The sequence below is a fragment of the Manis pentadactyla genome, chromosome 14, assembly GCF_030020395.1.
Source record: "Manis pentadactyla isolate mManPen7 chromosome 14, mManPen7.hap1, whole genome shotgun sequence".
NCBI lineage: Eukaryota > Metazoa > Chordata > Mammalia > Pholidota > Manidae > Manis > Manis pentadactyla.
The window spans coordinates 8,382,793-8,402,546 of record NC_080032.1 but is presented as its reverse complement, the minus strand read 5'-3'; the positions used below and the strand labels follow the sequence as shown (position 1 = coordinate 8,402,546).

The window sequence follows — 19,754 nt, the reverse complement described above, 5'->3', positions numbered from 1 at the left end:
CGTATCCCTTTCGTGGGAGACTTAGAGGCATCTGGACCCATCAGGGCACAGCCACCAGCCACTGAGCCTGCTCTAGGCCAACTGAAGTGGTCCTTGTCCTGCAGAGACATGGGACTGTGGATAGCAAAGGGACAACATTCCTGAGGAATCCGAAAGGCTTCCTGGAAGAAGTCTCTGTGTAGGCTAAGATCTGAAGGTGGGCAGAAACCAGTGGGAAATGAACAACAAACACTCCTTGAAAGAGGATCCGACATAGCAAAGGCCCCAGGGTGGAAGACGTAGCTTCCCAAAGGAAGAGGCTGCACAGCACGGGGACAGTGACACTGGGGCTCTGGAGGTGGGGTGCGGCTCTCCTGCAATCGGCTGTTTGTTCACTGTTCGTTCATTCATTCATCCCGCCACCGGACGCCAACACAGAAGAGTCAGACACAACTGCTGCCCCTGAGGAGGTCCAGGCTGAAAGGTGAACTGGTTTTTATTCTAAACAGTACCAGAACAGGGTGCTGAAGGGGCCTCTCCTGCACCCTGCTGTGACTCTCAGCAGACAGGGCTGGACTCAGACCACCTGCCCAAGGCTGGGCCTCTTGTCACCTGAGAGCCCACATCGGCTAGGGGGGTCCAGGGCCCTCCGGGTTGGCAGGCCCGCTCCTCCCTTGAGTCACCAGGGCCTCAGCCCCCACCTCCCCGCCGACCAGCAGTGACACGGCGCCCTCCACGTGGCCTGTGGCTGCCAGTGCCACCACTGCCTGCTCCGTGGGGAAACCCATGCGCTCCAGCTGCTGCAGCCTGTGGAACAGGGCGGGGGGAGAAGGGGCAGGCAAGGACCGTCAGGGCCACCTCCAGCCCCCACCCCAGAGGACAAACCCCTGCCCACCCTGCCTTACCGCAGAGAAGAGACGGAGGATTTAGGCAGCCAGAGCGAGCTCCCAGGACACTGGGCCGGCCCCTCAAGGAGCGACGCCTGGATCCCTTCCTGCAGCATCTGCTCATCCAAGGACGCCCACAGCGAGGTGCTGCGGGGTAAGCTGGGACTGGCCCAGGCCAGGCCCACCTCTGAGGAGCCCTCCCAGGTTGGCAGTGCAGGCCCCAGGCCTGGCACAAGCAGGGCAGAGCCTTCACTGTGGGACCAGAGGCTAGGGGAGGCCATGTAAGGCGGTCCAGGGGTGGGAGGCCTGGAGGGGCAGAAACAGAAGAGGCCTGACTGCCAGTTGCTGCCACAGCTTCCACCACCAGGGCCGGTATCCTGGGCCCCACCCTCACCTCACTCCGGCAGGACGGCTGACCGGCAGTGCGGCCACATTGCCTGGCGAGGGAAGGAGCCTGAGCGGCCAGCACTCCGCCAGGGCCCTGCAGAAGAGCCCCTCCTGGAGCGCCTGCAGCCGCTGCTCCGAGAGCTCCAGCCACCGGAAGGCTCCAGCTCCATCTTTCTGCCCAGGGCAGGGCGGCTGGTCAAGGAACACCAAAACCAGCCAGAGGCAAGCCCGCACAGCATGCCAGGCCCTGTGCCAAACGTGTGGTGGGCATTCCCTCCCTACTACAGGCCTGCAAGGGGTGTATCGTCACCCTCATCAGCAGTGGTGGCTCAGAGAGGAAAAGGGACCTGCCCGAAGCTTCTCAGCCAGTAAGAGATGAAGCCAGATGAGCCTCATCCTAAAGCCTGTCTTGTCCTGTTCCAGCCACCCCCCACCCCCCTCTGTTTTGAGTGCTCAGGTCTGCAATTCAAGGCCCACCTTTGGGCCCACTGACACACCCCCTTATTGCCCTCAGCCAGGGCAACATGCTCCCGACCCAGGATTCAGCCAGGCCTGGGCAGCTGGTGTCCCCAGTGCTAAACTACAGGGGGTCAGTCTGGCCCACCATTCTCTCTGATTGCACTGTTTCCCCCAGCAGGCATTAAGCATCTTTGGAACAAAAGCCTATGATAAACACCTGCAACCAGCAGCCACAGGTGGTGCCCCTTCAGTGTCCAGAGAGCCCACACTCACTCTCGCCGCCCACCTTTGCACTCTGTCTGCCCTGCTCTCCTCACTTCTTTTCCCCTGAACCCTTTATCCTGCATGCCTCATCTCAAGATGCCACCTCCACTGAGGAGGTACAGTCAGGTGCCTCCTCGGGCCACCTCGCTCCTTCTGGACTATCCTACCCTCTAATCGGCACCACCCCTAGCCATGAGCCTGAGTCCTCAGCCCAGAGTCTGGTTAGAGAACTGAGAGATGCCCCTAGAATGTGTGCACAGCTTCCCAGCTTTGCTGGTCTTTGAACTTCCCTTCCCAGGCACTCTGAGGACCCAGCCACAGAATCCACATGTCCACATGGGCCCTGGGCCCAGGCAAAGGATACAGGCCAGGCCAGCAAGGAGGCCACAGAAGAGCTGCAGGAAGGGTGGCTCTGAGCTGAGCAGTGGCGTCAGGGCGAGCAGCAGCCATGGCAGCAGCCACGGTGGCAGTGCCCCCTTGGGCCGTCTAGAGCAGTAACGCTGCCCTGCCAGCATGGCCAGGTGGACAGGCATATATCCGCAGCCCCTGGCTGCACTGGATACACCGAGTCCTGCCAACAGCACAGCCAGCAGCCCGGAAGCCAGGGCGAGCAGGCCAGAGGCATGCAGGAATCGCAGCGTGCCCAGCTGGCCCTCCTGCTGCCAGCCCAGTGCAGGCAGGAGCAGCAGGCTCAGGAGCAGGCCAGGTAGGGCTGTGTGGCCCAGGGCATGGGTCAGCAGCCGGTGTGCTGGGAGAGAGAAGGGCTTATGCACCAGGTTAGTGGTCCTAACCCCAGGCTGGGAATTACCCTCCACTACGGCCACCTGCTAAGCCAGCCTCCCCTCCCCAGAAGCCAGTCTGCCCACTGCCAAGCACTTGTGAAGGGGGCCAAGGACTTCTAAACACTGTGGCCGCTCCCCTGCTGCATTAAACAGGACAAGCCTGACCCACCAGTCTTCTCAAGAGCAACCAACTATGGATGAGCCACTCAGCCTCTGTGAGCATCATCTGGGTTCCTCAAATGTAAAAGGAAGCTGGTGTTATTATTAGGAAATGGGCGCTCAGCAGGGCTTACTCCTCAAACTCCAGCACCTTGTCCCCATTCTTGTGCTTAGCTGGAAGTCTTAGTTCTTATTTCAAGAGAAAGCCATCAGAAAGCAAAGCCATCTGAAAAGAACTCCTACTCACAGGCTCCCACCCCTCTGCCGGCCCCTCTACCTGGGTCCTCTGCCCTCCCTTCTTGGCTGTGGATGAGCCAGGCATGCCCCCACCTAGGCTGAGCTTCCCTGGGGCACTGGGTCCTATCCCTGCTTGGCCACTGCAGGATGCATGTGGCTCCTGCCAGCTGCAAGGAGGCCCTACAGCAAGTCTGCCTCTTCCAAGGCCCACGTAGCTGGCCCTCACCCTGCCAAGGGTCCAGCAGCAGCTCTGGGGCCAGGGCAAGGCTGGGACCAGCCCCTATGAGCCACAGGATGCTCAGCAGCACCATCAGGACTGAGGAGGCGAGAGGCAGCGTCGGGGACCGCAGGCCAGGAGGGCTCCTGGCAAGCATAACTTGGCTGGAGGTGGTCAAGGGTGGTCTTGGGGCTGTGTGCTAGGAGTAAAGGAAAACAGTTATGACCGTTATTATTGCAGCTTTTACCTGACTTCCTTTCAACTACCTGACCAACAGCTCCATTTTACAGAAGTAGAAATTGAGGCTGCAGAGGCAGGCCCAGCAACTTGGCCACAGCGGAGCTCAGACCCTAACCACGTGCTCAGCCACCTTGCCATGACATCTGCTTATGTGTGAGGTTGGGGAAGGGCCAGGCCAAAAGAGCCCTGACCCTGACAGACCCTAAAGAGGAGCCTGAGGAGGGAGGCACAGGGCCATGTTAGTTGAACCGGGGCCCTGGACTCCCAAAAAATGTGCAGCCCTCCAGGGCAAGTTCAGGGCCAGTTTTTCTCTGTCTCCCTCTTATCCTGGGCTGCAGACCAGCCACCTTCCTTCTTCCTCACCTCCACTGTGCCCAGCCTTAGAAGGTCCAGATGGCCTCAGCTGCCCTTGGCTGAGGGGGCGAGGCCAGCCAATGGGCAGGCAGATTAGGGAGGAGGTGGGCAGAAGGGTTAGAGGAGGGGCCCCAGGACTCCCACATCCCCAGTGCATATTAAGTGACACTGACTAAGATGTCCCCTTCCTCTAGCCCCCTGCACAGCCCCTCTGGCCCTAGGACCGCTTTTTCATAGGAAGGTTCCGGTATCCACTCCCCTACCTTCTGCTGCATATACCTAAGCCAGTTTTCCAGCCTCTTGAGTCGCTCCTTCCTCATCTGTAAAATGGGATTAGAAAACCCTTTCCTCGTAGGCTAAGAAAAGGAATGGGCTAAGGAAGAAGAGCCTGGATCACAGCTCCTGCTCAGTAAACTGCAGCCATCCTGGCTAGTTGTGGGGGGCAGATGTAGCCAGCAACAGGCCCAACAGGAGGAGGCCTCAGCATGGAAAACGGCTCCAACCTAACTGGTCCAAGCTCTGGCCCTCAACTGCCAATTCCCTGCCCACTGTTCTCTCCTCCCCTATCCAACCTATCCTCCACGCCCTGCTGGAACTCCTGCCCCCTGGCCAGCTCTGTCTGTCTCAGTATTCTCATGAGCCGATTTCAGAGCAGAAACCAAATCCCAGAAAGACAAGGCTGCCTCATCTGCTCCCTTGACAAGAGTATAATTCAGCCTCAAAACCCACCTGCCAGGCTCCTGTGGGAAAAATGCAGAAAGCTCCTCAGCCTGCCATGTGCTTTCCTCCAAGTCTCACAGGCAAACTCCTATTCACCTCTTGAAGCCCAGCTCAAGTGACTCTTTCCTGTCCTCTAGCCACCAACCCCCACCTACCCTTCATGGATCTTATCCTATCTAATGAGCACAGCTTGGCCTGTCTGTCTCCCTAGGCAGGTGGTCTGTTCTGTGGGGAGCAGAAGGGAGCTCTTGTTACTCATCCCCAAGTTCCCCAACGTGTTTGTTGAAAGGAAGGCACTAGCCTGGCTCCAGGTCCCTGAGGGATTTGGGCAAAGCCTGCCCTTTGTTGGGCCTGAGGAGACTGGGTTGAGTCCTGTGAAAGGCAAACAGGTACCAGCTTTGCCGGGAGCCAGGGCACCTGCTGCAAGCCTCTTACACCCTCACAATCATTCCCCTGGGGTCTTGGCAATGGTGAAGAACTGAAGAACTTGCCCAAGGGCAGAAAGAACTGAGGCTTAAACCCTCTGGGCCTCAGTCTCTTCATCTATAAAATGGGGCCGTGCACCATCAGGCCCTGCCTACCTTACTGGGAAGACAGGACAGAAGGGGAAGGCAAAGTCGGGGAAAGATTCTTCCGGATGATGGAGAGAGTTGGGGGGTGCCAGGGTGTAGAGTCGGATTCAGCTTTGTAACTTTAGGAGAGTCCTAAATTCCTTGGGCCTCAGTTTCCCCTTCTGTAAAAACAAGGATATAAGACGGGGGGAGGGGGTGAGTAAGGGCTTTCTCAACCCGGACCGTTACTAGAGATGGGGGGGCGGCTCTCGGGGACCTTCGGAGCCTCCCATCCAGCCTCCCAGCCTCGGCCCCCTCGCCCTCGGGCCCGGGCCACGTGTCCAGGGTACTCACTGCGGAACGCACCCCCCGCCCCCGGAAGGCCCAGTGAGGGCCCCGGCTGCGAGTCGGGAGTCTAGCTTCCCGCGGGGGACCAAGCGCCCCGAGCCCATTCTGTTTGTACTCGGGCGCGTGACCTCGGCTGTCCGGCGAGCGCGCCACCGCCACCCCCGCCGCCCGCCGCCCGCCGCTTAGTCAGCAGTTGTTCTAGACCCGGGTCCCTTCCCCCAGCCCTCCCGCCGCCCTCCGTTTCCTCCAAGGCCGACTCTTCAGAGACGGTCCCTAGAGCCAGCGGACTTAACCATTCCGAAAGAATTAGTTTCGTTCAATAAATCACTCCAGCTTGATACTAGGACCCCCCTCACCTACCGCTCCGACCTCTTTGGTGCTATTTTGGTCGTGTGTCACTTTTGGCGCTCTTTGCAGAGGATTAGGACAAGAGCTGCGGGCAGGAAGGACGGAAAAATCTGTGGTTCATCCCTCGTTTCTCCACACCCCCGTGGCCTGGTCCGATGGTAGCGCCCGAGGTTGCGGGTTTCGCGCCTGCGCAGTGCGGCGCGTAGAGGGAAAGCGAGAGGGAGACGGACGTTGAGAGAACGAGAAGGAAGGAGAGAAAATGGCGTCAACGGGTGAGTATGGTGGAACTGCGGTCGCGCCGGCGACGGCCGGGATGCCTAAAGTGGGGGCCCGCTTGTCCCTGGGGGCGGCCGAGACGAGTGAGTGGAGTAGCCAAGAAGGGTGTGAGGTCCCCCCCGCGGCCCGATGAGCTCGAGGGCCCGCGCTCCCCTCCCCTTCCCTCCCCTCCCCCAACCGCGCAGGCCAGTTCTGGAACCTTCCGGCGCCCCCGGCGCGTGGGGAGCTCGCGGCGGCGGGGGCGCGCGGGCCCTGCCGCGGCCTCCATTGTGCGGCGACCGTCCGTCCGCGCGCTCCGGGCTGCCCGCCACGTGGGCGGGGCCAGCGCTCGAGGGCCCCTCGCGGAGGTGGGGGGGGGGCGCTCGGCCGGGCCTTGAGCCCGGCACCCCGAAACGGGGGGGGGGCGTCGATGGCGGCTTGGGAGGCCGCAGGCCCGCGGTCCCCCTGACTCCCCGCCCCACCCTCATTTCCAGGAAGGCGGCCCCAGCCCGAGGGCGACTCTGCCTCACCGAGAATGCCGGTGGGGAGGGCGTGCGGGGAGTGCAAATAAACAAAAAAGACCTCGCGGTTCTGTGAGTCGAGGGGCACCGATCTTTAACTGGAGCCCCGTCATCTTCGGCGGGTCGCAGCCCCATGCCGAACTTCTGCCCGACCGGGCTTCAGACGGAACGTGTGCTCCCGCCGTTCAGAGCCCCTCAGTCGGCTGCTTCCTCGTTTTTACCATTAATCCCATCGCATTCCCTTTCCAGAAAGCAATTAATGGGCTTCTCAGGGCCATATTTCAGCAAACACCGAGGGAGAGTCGTTGAACAGTAAGGCCAAAACATCCCCACCGAAAGAAAATTCTGGCCTCTTTGACCTAGGAGAAACCAAAGCCCCAAGTCGGCGTTTGAATTATGCCTAAGCAGTCGTTCTGCACGTTGATTGCCTAGGTCAAGCCGACAAGCTTGTTTATTTCATGGACTGACAGGAGAGAGGGAGAAGAGACGCACATTGGACCTTGAAAGAAAGCCTAGGGTGGAGGCTTGAATGTGATGTCTGTGGTGGTCCTTTCGGCACCAAGCGTTTAAGAATGTAGCCTAAAAGCACTTTCAGTTTCCAGGCTGTTGGTGCACTAACCTGCGGTTACTGGTATAGGGTGGGGCATTTTTGCCTCTCGGGGTGTTCTTAGGGAGTCTAAGTCCAGCGTTACAGGCAGTTGGGTGAAGACCGCTGGGGAGGCAGGAAAAGCTCTGGGCCCTTCAGGTTTTAATTTGAAAAGGGTCCAGAATCCAGCAACTTAAGGACAGTTTAACTCTCCCCAACAGTGTGGTCAGTAAAGAGGCGGGTAAATGCTGGCTCTTAGTGCCGGGGTGCAGAGTGCCCCTAGAAGAGAGTGGACTCTTCTACCATAGTCCAGGACGTATCCTGGTGGGAAATGGTTTCCTCAGCCTTTTTCACCTTCCTCTTCCTGCAGTGTTTGAAAAGTGTAAGGGTGAGTGCTACCCTCCCTTCCCTGATAAGCTTGGGGAGTCAGAATGTGTATGTTGACTTTTTTGTGTGTCTGTAGGTTCCAGTTTTTCAGTCAGCTTTGCTCAGACTCTTTACTGGTAACCACCATGTAACTGCATTAAAATTACAATTGTGGTTTCTGTAGACACAACAGTAGTAGGTCCGGCTGGGGGAACCTTTGAGGAGTCTGATAATTTATCTGGACTTAGGTTTCCTTCCCTTCAAAAGGAGGGAGTTAGGCAAGACCTTTTAAGATCTTTTTGGAGCTCTTAACTTCTGACCTTACAGCAAAGCATTTTTGGCTTCCATAAAGTTGCCTCATACTAACTTAAGCTCATTATGTACCCTGAAGCTCCATCTCTACTGTTCTTCACTGTAGTGACTGCCATTAAGTATCCAAAAGCCACTGCCTTGGGTAATGTTAATGTTACGTGTTTGTTCCCTTTGTATCACATATGGAAAAGTACCTAAAGTATATGCCCAAGTTTAACAAAGTAACAATGCGAACTCCCAAGTAGCCACCATTCAGAGCAAGAAATACAACATTGCTTGCATACAGCCTAGAGGCCTCCCTTCATCATAGTCCCTTTTCTCAACCAGTCCTGTATTTTTAGTGAAGTCTTCATTTGCAAATTTTGGAGTTAAAAATAAAATATAAACTGATTATTAAATAATATGACCATTGTGTAACTGGTATTTTTGAAGCCATATATTGTTTGCTGTAGATAACAAATTCTCATGAAACTAATTCACTACTTCCCTTAGTTCACCAAGTGGAGCTAAGTTGGCTGGTTTCACACTGATCTGAGATCATTGTTTCATGTCAGCTTTGCCAGTTTTACATAACTGTTCTTTACATAGAAGTCCTCTTGCAAAAATTGAACTTAAATGTCAGCAATTTAGAATCACTTTCTTAGCACAGAAAACTCAGCAAAATATAGGTTGAATATTTGATTTTTGATTACTTCATTTGTATGTTTATTTTGTGAATGCCACATGAAAGAAGTGATTTGCATTTGCTTTTTATATGCCAAAATACAGAGCATGACTTGTAGTGCTATTGAAAATGCCTTAAGGTTTAACCTTAAACTGCCCTGAGGTTGTCTTGAACAAATCAGTTTGTTCGTTATGAATAGCCTCTGGGCAGTTGATTTGATGATGATGATTCAGGGTTCTGAGTTACAGGTGTACTGAGAAAGGAAAGTAACCAAGTGGAGTGTAGAGGCAGAAAGATGAGCCAACTTAGACTGGATTCAGCAAAACGCTTTCAGGCCAGGCCAGGTGGACTGTGAGGTGTAAAGGTAGAAACCCCTGCGTGAAGGGCTGAGGTGTCATATGTTGCTTTCAGATGGACTGGTTTCTGATTGGCAAAGAAAGACCCCTTTTGTTTAACTCTAATGATAGTACTTTCCTCTGACATCAAATAAGATATGTGTTTCTCATGGGGAGCAAAGAACTGGGCAGAAATTTTTAAAAATACTTTATAACTTTTTAAAATATGTCTATATGTGTAAACAGTAATGCTGTGAAAACTTAATTTTATTGTGTTTGTTTTCAGTACTTGTAGGTGCCTCAGTGGACCACTTTTTAATCCCTCTCCATGCACATTATAAATTTCGTATGAAGCAAAATTGTAGGAAGGTTACTTAGAAGAGGGGGAAGAAAGTTTGTGGTACTTTTTTTTTTTAGGTTAAAATCATTTTGAGTTTTAAACAGATGGTGTTACCCAAAACAAAATTACTCCCCCCAAATTAAATACTTTTCCTTTGCTGGTTACCGCAATTTTGCCTTAACTCTACTTCACTGAGATTTATAATGGGTTTAGCTTTTGAGTCATTGTACTGATGTAGCCTGGTTACAGTCAGCAAAGCCTTTAAAACCCTGGATTGAGATGACTGGCCTCTTGTTTTCTGCTGTTCCATTTCACAGTCCTGCAGGGGAATTACAGTTGGTCTAACTTGGAAAAGTGTAAGGGAGTAACAGAAAAACTAATTCTTGAGGAGTTGCAGCTACTGATGAAACCAGTATGATGTTAAACGTTGTAATATTGTTGCGTGCCTTCTTTTTATACGATCCTGTTGGTTCTTACTGTTTGCAGCCTTAAGGCCATGATGACAGCCAGCAATTAAAGGGGGGGATTGTGGTCATGGGAACATTTCAGAGTATCTTTGCCAATTCATCTGATCTCGACCTCACTAGCTGGCACTATATTCAAACTTTGAGTTTAACTGGCTTAGACTTATTTTTTGGTTTGGTGTTGAGAGATAGGTACTCATTTGGACCTGTATTGATTGTCTCTAGACAGTTTAAAGAATTCATCTTCCTGTTGCCTGAACTCCTGCCTTTTTTCCTTCTGTGCTAACTTCACACTTTCTTTTGTTTCCTCTAGATTACAGTACCTATAGCCAAGCTGCAGCCCAGCAGGGGTAAGTTAGTCTTTTACAACAGTACTTGGGGTGTGATTAACATTTTTAGAGTATGGAGCCTCCTGTAGTTGTAGAGGATTTAGTAATGGAATCTGTTCTATATTCAGTCTTGTATTTAATTTCTCTTAACAGCTACAGTGCTTACACCGCCCAGCCCACTCAAGGATATGCACAGACCACCCAGGTAATCTTTAACATAATTATACATGTCTGCATCCCCAAGTAAAATATTTTCATCAGTCATTAAGATATAAGTACCTATTTTTTGTTTGTTTTCAATAGTTAGGTGACAAAAGAGTGTACTGTGCTTACAATCATAAAATTTCACAGCGAGAGTGTCATTATAAATGAAACCATCTAGTATTTCTTGAGTGAGGTGTCTTGCTCCATGCTTGGTCCGTCTGCATATTTTATTATGTTTAAATTTATTTAACTTTATCATGGAGTAGTTCTGCAGAGGAAGGTTTATTATTGCATTTTGCAGATGAAAAAAATTGCAGTGCATAGATACTACATCATTTCCAGTGGTTGCACTCTTAGTGGTGGGTGGGGTCAGCTCTTACAGCTTTCTTTCTGTGGCACTTCTGAGTTCTTTCCAATACGTGAATCTAGCCAACAGATTCTAGAAATTAGCCTCCTGCTGTTTTCAAGGTCATTTCAAAATCTGAAATGGTTCATGGCATAAAATGGGTAACACTGCCACAGAAACTTTCTAGGACAGACAGAATATGAGGTCTCTGGCAGATCTTACATAACTGATCATTCAAATCTAAAATGTGATCATGCTAATATTTGAAAGAACATCTCATTCCTTGCGAAGTTTAAGTGTTCCTGGCGTCCAAGTTCAGAAGACAGTGCTCTTGATGTGCTAACCTTAAGGAGACATGCAGTGTTCTAGTTCATTTTCTTTGGAGTGGTGTCAGTTTTTTAAGTCTTTGTGTTGTACTGAAAATGTTTCCAAAATTGTTTGACTGATTTTTCGCCCCGTTTTCATTTTCTTTTTCTGTTCATTTTGTCTTCCTAACATTTGTTTCCAGTTGCTAAAACCGCTGCACTTCGTGCTGGCAATTATATACCTGTTCCCTTCTTGGTCATCCCTTGAGAGTATCTTGATAATCTCCTGTAAAGTTAACTGAAATTTTACCTAATTATCTCAGGAACTTTTTTGTAGTAGTTTACAAAAATAAGAGTGAATTAGATAAGAGAAAATAACCATTCATGGTACTGTGGTCACTTACTTGTTTTTCAAAATCTTTTTACTAGAAAGCAGTATTTTTTACTCTAGAAACTTGGAAGGAAGTCAGTCCATTTTATTGCTAAAATACAAGGTTCACATATGAAATTCTTGCATCTGTTTTCTTTGAGCAGGCATATGGGCAACAAAGTTATGGAACTTACGGACAGCCCACTGATGTCAGCTATACCCAGGCTCAGACCACTGCAACCTATGGGCAGACCGCCTATGCAACTTCTTACGGACAGCCTCCCACTGGTAAGGGCTGCGTTAGAGAGACTTCGGGTCACATCAGCTAGGACATTCGCTAAGAAGCTTGTTTTTGTACTCCAGGGTGTGTATACTGGTCCATGCCTGGGTGCCTGGGGATTCTTTATTCTTAGGAGGAGTATTTTTTGTTTGTTTCCCATATATTCTCCTGAGGGATCTCTAGTAGAATGTGGGTGGGATAAGTTCCAAGGGAGGAAAGAACTTTTCCTTTTAACTGTTTTATATAGTGTATTGAATGATCTCACAACAAAATGAAGAATATATAAAAGATTGTGCCTAATGCTAATAACTGGGTAAGAAGGAGCCTTCTTAAACTGAGCTGCTTAAAAATCAAACTGATTTTTACATCTCTTTGCTTCGTCTGATAGTGTACCCTCTACTTTTTGTTTTGTGCTTTCCACAGTAGAAGGGACCAGTACAGGTTTGACTATCCTGCTCATTCTTGCATGGGAAATGCTTTCCATCTTGTCTAACCCTGTAATGTTAACCCTTTAGGTGTTTCCATTTGTTTAACCCTCAGACTTTCTAACATCACACACGAGGTGCTAATGGAAAACTGCTTCAGGTGCCATGTGCAGATCCATGTCCTTTTCTTTATGTGATTTGGGGAAAGGTTTTGCTTTATTTTACATTGTTTTGTGTCAAGCCTTAATATAATAGTTGTTCATCTTCCCAAAGGTATTTCCGATGACTACTCCCCAGCTGATTCTCCCTAGTCCCTGAAGGGCAGTTTGCATGATTAGATTTATTCAGAGGAACAGACTGCCACCCTGCATGTACTATGTTTGTCTGTTGGTTGGCTCTCAGACCAGACACATTTTATTTTGTTTGTTTTAATGAATTACTTTTAATCCATAGTATGTCTTAAATGTAAATGTAACAGCATTTCAAGGCACTAAAAAGTAAAGTTGATGAATTAGAATGAATTGCTTCATCATTCTGGGGAGAGTGGAGTATATGAAATTTTACAATAATTTTTTTGTGTTAAAGTGTGTAACGCTTCAGGATCCCTACCTTCTCTCCACCCACCTACTCCCATTTTTATTATTATAAAATAATAGTTAATACAAAAGTCTTAAATGTGTAAAAACTCTTTATTTCAAATATCTTCAGTTCCCTAAATTATATATAGACTATCAAGAGACTTTAGTAGGGGGAACCCTATCTGTAATTTATCTCATTGAGTGACAATGGATAGGAAGTGCTTCACAATCTATCAGACTAATGCATATCTTGAATAGAATGGAGAATGTTTAAACTTCCTATTGGTATTAGTTCAAACTGTAGGAAAAGCTGGAACTAAGACTCTGCATTTTGGATTTTAGCATAGAATTTTGAAATTGTGAGATGAACTTTACATATTTGAGCTATTTTTTTATTGAGATACAATTGGCATAAAACTTTAGTTTCAGGTGTATAATGTAGTAATTTGATATTTGTACTTACTGTGAAATAATTACCACAGAGTTAACAATTTTTTTTTTATGGGAACTTTTAAGATCTAATCTCTTAGCAACTTTAAAATAAACAATACGGTATTGTTAACTAAAGTCACCATGCTGTATGTTACATCCCCATGACTGACTTATTTTATAACTGGAAGTTTGTATCTTTCAACCACCTACCCCTGTTTTTAAAAACAATTATCATTTGAAAATAAATAATACAGCTTAGATCTAGCCTTTAGAATCCTTAGTTATTTTGTAGGACATTTATAGGAAACATAGTAGGGGTCTTCTACATGTACAATTGACTCTGTGCAATGCAGGTGTTAGGGATGCTGACCTCCATGCAGTTGAAAATCTTTTGAAACTTTTGACTCCCTAAAACTTAAATACTAATAGGCTACTGTTTACATGAAGTATTACTGATACTGTGAGCAGATTTAACACATTTTGTTAATGGCTATAGATGTTAAAACTGTATCATATAGGTGTCATATACTGTATTCTTAAAGTAAGCTAGAGGAAAGAAAGGTTTTTGCAAACTGTTGCAAATCTCTAAAATGTTTTGCAGTACGTTTATTGAAAAAAATTGATGTATAAGTGAACCCATGCTTTTCAAACCCATGCTGTTGAAGAGTCAACTGTCACTGGTTGAAAAAGTCTCATAACTGTGGATGTGAAAAGTGTAGCCATTCTTATAAACCAGTAGCTTTGATGAGCAAGAGATTGTACTTCATAATAATAAGGAAATGTTAGATTTTAATAGTTTATGGAGGGCCCTTCATGTATCTCTTCATCTTCCCATCAACCTTTGGAGTGTAGGAACCAACGTTAAACCTGATGGGCAAACTAAGTAGGATCCTTACAGGTTCAGCCCTAACCCTAAGTGGATTCAGTCACACTCACTGCTGCTTTCCTTATCTCATGCTTCATGCTGCCTTTACACATAAAAATGATTGGATAATTATCGGGGGGAAAAAATGTGTAAAAAGACACTTTTTTCCTTTTACAATTCTTATAAATAAAACTTCATGAGAAAAAGGCTGTATAAATCTCAGTTCATTAACTAGATTAGAAATCTTAAACTTAACTAATTTTTACTGCAAGTTGAACAAACGTTTTGGTTGGTTAGTGTCATGTTTCTTGCTATGTTTTTCCTTTAAAATCATAGGCACATAGTTGATGTGTTGTCTTTTTGCTGTTGGTCTCTGATTGTCATTAAATAATTTGCTCTGTCAATTTGTGCTCATTTTGCTTGACTGCTTTTATGGGTACTGCAGATAAATTAAAAAATTAATGATTGACCCAGTGTCTATTACTGTAATTTTTAGCACTACAAGGCTCTAACTGTTGCTGCACAGTTGTATGACATAAGTTACTGCCCTGATCAGTTTTTTATTTTGGAGTTTTTTTTAATTGCTCTTCTTATAAATCTTATAGATGGCCTGTCATCATGTAGGGGGAAAAAAATCTGTGTAGGAGTAACAGGGTAGGTGGAATTAGATTCCAGTTAAATTTAAATAAATGAGTGCTTTATATGGTTGACATTAGGACTCTGCAAAAAAACCTCTAAATGGTTCAGATGAACAACATGCAAACTCAGAACGCTTCCATTGCTCGGGCTCCCTGTTTGTGAAATAAGCTTTCATGTACTTTTCAATCTAGTGGTTTTGAGAAGGAAATCACTGGTTTTGTGTGTAATTAATTACAGAATTTCCCTAAGATGTTTAGGATGGAGATGAAAATACTATATTCTGTGCTACAAAAGGTAACACTTCAGATTGTGCAAAGGGGTGTTTCTATTTGTTTTTGGCTAGTAAGGTGTGTGTATAGAGAGGACATCTTACTGGAACTAAATTAAGTGCTGAGGCTTCTACTTTAATGAGATTTGGGTTTTTCATTGGCTATAAGTGCCGACAACTAGATTCAACTTTCAATTGCATGGCTTGCTTGAGCTCTTGCCTATGAGGCAGAGTAGAAGGGAGGAGAACACAGCACCAGGAGAGGTTGTAACGCCCAGCACAGGAAAGGGCCTCAAGTTCTTAGGAGCTGATGACCTTCGTGGGGTTTTTTGGTCATGCTCTTAAGCCCATGTTCCAGATGAAAGGGCATGGATCCTGCCAGGTCTGGCAGAGGCAGGACCTGGGAAGAGAACCTGTCCTGGTTTGCTGAACACCTGTGGGGGAAGTCTTTGTGACACCTGGTTAGGGAAATAGCAAGGGGCCTTAGGGGCTCTACCTCCAATATTGCTGAGCAGGAAAAAGACCCTTTTGCTTATGGTGGGTAAATAAGAGGAATGGAAATAGGTGATTTGATGACTGGCTTAGAATCTCAGAGTTTTATTATGTGAAAAACATTTAACTTGATTTATTTTGGGAGTATTGAATTTAATTCAAAACAACTTACCAAAAAAGTTAAATAAGATAACCTTTGTTGGTTATACTTAAGAAAATATAATTTGTAATAAATCTTAGTTACTCACATGCCATTTCAAATCTTAATGCTGGTAACAAGAATTTTTTTAGTTATTTGTTACCTGAAGCGCCAGTAGCAGTTCTTAGAGTGTTCAGTCGATTGTTAACATCTCCCACTGAAAACTGAACACGTGTTCTCTGGAATTTCCAGTTTCCCTAAATGTGAACTGTACGTGATACTGAGCTTGGGACCAAAAGCAAGTAATGTCAAATGACAGGTTTTAATGCTAAAACTAGTACCTTGATCATTATTCTGTAGCTCTTAAGATGCTGTGTAGTTTCCCCTTTACTTCCCTCTCCGAGACATTTTATTCCTGTTTGAGAGTTTTTGGTGGGTACTAAAGTAGTTGAGAAACTTACGAGAAGGCCTACTAGCAAAACCCGTATAGAATTAGTGAGAGCAGACTTGTGTCCAATTGAATCCTTTCAAGTGGGGGACAGAGGAACTGTTTTCTATACCAGTGTTTTCCTGTAGCATATGCTATCCCCTTTTTTCTGTTATTTGTGGTTTTAGAGCAAAAGAAACAGAGAACTTAGGCTTTAAATACTGGTTTGTTGCTACTCCTACTAAAGGGGAAATACTTAAAGGGGTAATCCTAATGATTTAAATTAGGTGATTTGCAAATGGTCTGTTAATGAGTGTCTAGGCAGATCTCTGAGGAGCCAGAAATGTGATGTAGCTCTCCTTTGTTCTAGGTTATACTACTCCGACTGCCCCCCAGGCATACAGTCAGCCTGTCCAGGGGTACGGCACTGGTGCCTACGATACCACCACTGCTACGGTCACTACCACCCAGGCCTCCTATGCAGCTCAGTCTGCTTATGGCACTCAGCCTGCTTACCCAGCCTATGGGCAACAGCCAGCAGCCACCGCACCTGCAAGGTAAGGCCCACTTTCCTACTCCTGACTCTACAGTGCATCAGCCTCGCGTGTCTGGGAAAGAGGGCAGGTCTGTGTGCACACTGAGAAAGTCCATGATTTAGTTCCCTTGAATGGTTACTCTTGCATACTTAGGTGTTGCATTTACTTTTCTAAACTCAGGGAAAAAATGAGTCCTTTCCCTCATAGCCAGACAGCTGATAAAATTTCACTTTTGATACCTTCTGGTTTTACTGATCCTATCAATGGGTTAACAGTTTTCTTTTTGGGGAAAACATTGTTTAGGGGCAGGGGGAGCATCATAAGATTAAAGAAAGTCATATCCAATTGTCAATAAAGGGTATGTCCATATATGAAGTCAAACATCAGTGTCTCAGCTTAAGGGGTTGATGTGATTTGGTCCGTTGTTATGTAGTGGCTTAGTAATCTAAATATTACGGGCAAGTATAAATTCTTAACTGGGTACCCTGCTGTGTGGGTTAATATTTGGGCAGAGTTCTTTATGACTGGTTTGCACGTAAACAGTATTCATTATTACTTAACAGAAGAGTTCAACTCTTTGCTTTATGCAGTGCAGTTAGGTGACTTTTGCACATAATCTAGAACATTAAATTTTGATTTGAAAGAAGACTTTTTAGGGAATAAACAAGAGATCGACTTGTAACCTAGACTTTTTGTCTGCCGTAGAGGTAAGGAAATAGCTCTGGCTACCATTCATGAAATTACTTCTGAAATGCACGGTGAGTAATCAGAGCTATTTGGTAGTTCACATCAGCTAGACAGCCTGTGTAGTGGTTAGGTAAGACTTACTGCTATAGGGTACCATTTCAATTGACCTAGACACTTATAGTGTTGCCAAATGTTTGAAGTCCCATGTGGTGCTCCACAATGTATCCAGGCTATAGTTGGTGGGTGGGAGGAGGGGGGCAGGTGTTGAATATTAATTTGTTTTTAATAAATTATCCTTTTGGGTTTCTTTTTCTTAATTTTCAGTCTTCACCACTTCAAAACAGTCTGTCTCATGATCACTGACTTTATTCCCTTTTCCACTGGAAAGGGGGCTTGTGACCCATTTCAGCTCTTTGGATAAACCAGTACTTTCACATCCTCTCTGGTCTGCCTGCTAATTCTTGTTGTTTTGCTTAAAATAGCTCAAGCTTACTTTGCTACAACTTCACTTTAAATTGTTAGGGCTAAGAGGCACTAGAAATGCCTGTTCTTGATTGAGTTTGGGATTGGTGATCATGATTTAACAAGGATATTGCCCAGTTCAACTGAGGATGAGAGGAGCATATACTTGTATGTGTGTCCATGTATGTCCCTGCCCTTCTCTGGCCCTTTCCATTTGTGAGACTTTGAGGAAGGGTTAGATTAATTTACAGCGGTCCAAGTTAGGTAATGTTTTTTTCAGATCCGTTCTTAATAAATGAAAAACAAAAATCCACAGATAATCCAAACTTACAAATTGCCCTGAACTTACATAATTATTGCTGTAACTTAAAACTTACATTATTGTTAAAGTTCCTTGTTTGTCATTGGTCCTTTTTGAGAAAAAAACATTTTCTTCCCCAACAAACCATTTCCCCTCCCACATCACTTAAACTGGCAACACAAATACTGTACTTGCCTTTGATAGCTGTCGATGGGGAACGGAGCGCGTTGGTATCTCTTCGATGGCTGTGATTAATTTAATCTCCTCCTTAGTGTTCTCTTCCAGCAAATAGAACTGGACTGACAACTGGGTTTGATGGAATACACTTTACAGTGGTGTTCATTCCCAAGCTCAATTCTGACATTGTACATTGCTCAGAGATTATAAATTCTTAACTGAAGAGTTTTGTAGTTGAGAAAAAGAAGTCTTAATTTTTTATTTCTCCTTTTAGACCACAGGATGGTAACAAACCCGCTGAGACTAGTCAACCTCAATCTAGCACAGGGGGTTACAACCAGCCCAGCCTAGGATACGGACAGAGTAACTACAGCTATCCCCAGGTACCTGGGAGCTACCCCATGCAGCCAGTCACAGCGCCACCATCCTATCCTCCCACCAGGTCAGTCTCTTCATCTTTGTGGCCAGTGAGCTAGTAGAATAACAAAACAGTTTTTTCAGGTTGCTGACCAGCTTTTTTCTGCTTCCCGGGGTGAGATCCTGTTATCTGACTATCCCAGTGGTAAGCCTGACTACATATTGTTACATTAAAACCTCATCCCAGGTTCCCATAGCAGTAGCTGGCAGCCAGCAACTCTTCTCTCTAAATACAAACAAAATCATTTTTACCACTCTTAAGTTCTTCCTTTTAATTTTGCTCATTCAGTTCTGTTTCTCATCCATCTGAATTATGTGAAAGCAGGTAAACAGAGCCATAGAAGCCACCTTCTTGATGCTGTTGGGATGGGTAAAGGACAGGGCATTTTAAAAAGGGAACTGCACCTTAATCATTTCATATTTAACAACTTGAGAGGTCCATTCATGCACCAGACTTTCAGTGGGTGGGCCAACACCATTTCTTTTGACTACAGGTTTACTTGTTTGCTTGCTCTATCTTAATGCTAACCACACTAGCAGTTACAATGTCTGGTTTTGGTTTCTTTAAAGTAGAGGAAGGCCTGCAAGTTGTCCCATTCACATTTCATTTAGACCAAGTTCTCAAATGAATTGGCTGTATTGTGTCCTTAGTGTTGACTTAGTTTTGCTGGAAGTATAGTCCCCTTTTTTGTGCTCATTTCATTGGTTTACCTGTTAAAGTACAGATGTGAACAGGTTTAGGAGCAAGTACAGCTGACTGGATAAGTGTCTCTGTACAGCTCCGAGCAGTGGTGAGCAGGGCTCCCACCAGTTCTCGCACAGAGCCTGCCGCGCCCCTGGGAACGCTGAGAGCAGTTGCATTGAAAGGCGCACTGGGTGAAGAGAAGCTAAGGCTTCCGTATAGCTGTGGTGAAGGATGTGGTGGTAGAGTTTTCTGAAGTTTCCTGATCCATCTTTATTGATGCCCAGATTTCATAGATGATGAAATTTTGAAACCTTGTGTTATAGCAAAAAAAATTTGAAACTTACACAGATTTTCAGAGAAAATGCAATTTTTGTGTGGCCACACATACCAAGCAGGCAGCCTTGTACCTTTAGAAAAGCCGTTATCACTGGAGGCAGACTTAGAACTGACTGCCTCCCATACCTCTGCCTTTTTCTCGTTTTTTTTGTCTCCCTTTTGCACTGGGTCAGCCTTCTCTGGGTACGCATGTGTATATTCTTGCTTAACGCAGGAAGCACATAAACTCCCAAGTTTGCTTTGAACTTAGTTAAAAATAATTGGTTTTAATAGGGTTGG

At 46.6% G+C, this 19,754-nt stretch overlaps 2 protein-coding genes across 8 annotated transcripts in view; one reads left to right on the top strand and one right to left on the bottom strand.

Moving 5' to 3' along the window:
• Window positions 1-436: 436 nt before the first annotated feature.
• Window positions 437-6,080, bottom strand: RHBDD3 (rhomboid domain containing 3). 4 transcript variants are annotated; one of them, XM_036908881.2, is made up of 8 exons: window positions 5,591-5,802; window positions 5,267-5,418; window positions 4,695-4,910; window positions 3,381-3,570; window positions 2,341-2,724; window positions 1,261-1,423; window positions 885-1,172; window positions 437-786 (listed from the first exon to the last, which is right to left on the bottom strand). In XM_036908881.2, the coding sequence occupies exons 4-8, from the start codon at window positions 3,526-3,528 to the stop codon at window positions 609-611; spliced, it is 1,161 nt and encodes a 386-aa protein (XP_036764776.2). In that variant the 5' UTR covers window positions 3,529-3,570; window positions 4,695-4,910; window positions 5,267-5,418; window positions 5,591-5,802; the 3' UTR covers window positions 437-608. The 4 variants fall into 4 exon arrangements, with proteins under 4 accessions (XP_036764776.2, XP_036764773.2, XP_036764772.2 ...); XM_036908878.2 differs by lacking the exons at window positions 4,695-4,910; window positions 5,591-5,802 and adding an exon at window positions 5,945-6,080; XM_036908877.2 differs by lacking the exon at window positions 4,695-4,910 and having other exon boundaries at window positions 5,591-5,801.
• An 18-nt stretch (window positions 6,081-6,098) lies between these two features.
• EWSR1 (EWS RNA binding protein 1) overlaps window positions 6,099-19,754 on the top strand; it is a 25,372-nt gene continuing 11,716 nt past the window's right edge. For all 4 annotated transcript variants that reach the window (XM_057492287.1, XM_036908874.2, XM_036908873.2 and 1 more), the window contains exons 1-6: window positions 6,099-6,204; window positions 10,089-10,125; window positions 10,258-10,309; window positions 11,494-11,617; window positions 16,245-16,431; window positions 18,312-18,479. In XM_057492287.1, the coding sequence (XP_057348270.1) occupies window positions 6,192-6,204; window positions 10,089-10,125; window positions 10,258-10,309; window positions 11,494-11,617; window positions 16,245-16,431; window positions 18,312-18,479 (581 nt within the window). In that variant the 5' untranslated portion in view covers window positions 6,099-6,191. The remainder of the gene's footprint in view (window positions 6,205-10,088; window positions 10,126-10,257; window positions 10,310-11,493; window positions 11,618-16,244; window positions 16,432-18,311; window positions 18,480-19,754) is intronic.

Coding starts and splice junctions, on each gene's coding strand:
- RHBDD3 (XM_036908878.2), bottom strand. CDS start 3,528: ATGCTTGCCAGGAGCCCTCCTGGCCTGCGGTCCCCGACGCTGCCTCTC. Junction 2,725..3,380: donor GCTGCTGGACCCTTGGCAGG/GTGAGGGCCAGC, acceptor TCTCTCTCCCAG/CACACCGGCTGCTGACCCAT. Junction 1,173..1,260: donor AGCCGTCCTGCCGGAGTGAG/GTGAGGGTGGGG, acceptor CTGCCCCTCCAG/GCCTCCCACCCCTGGACCGC.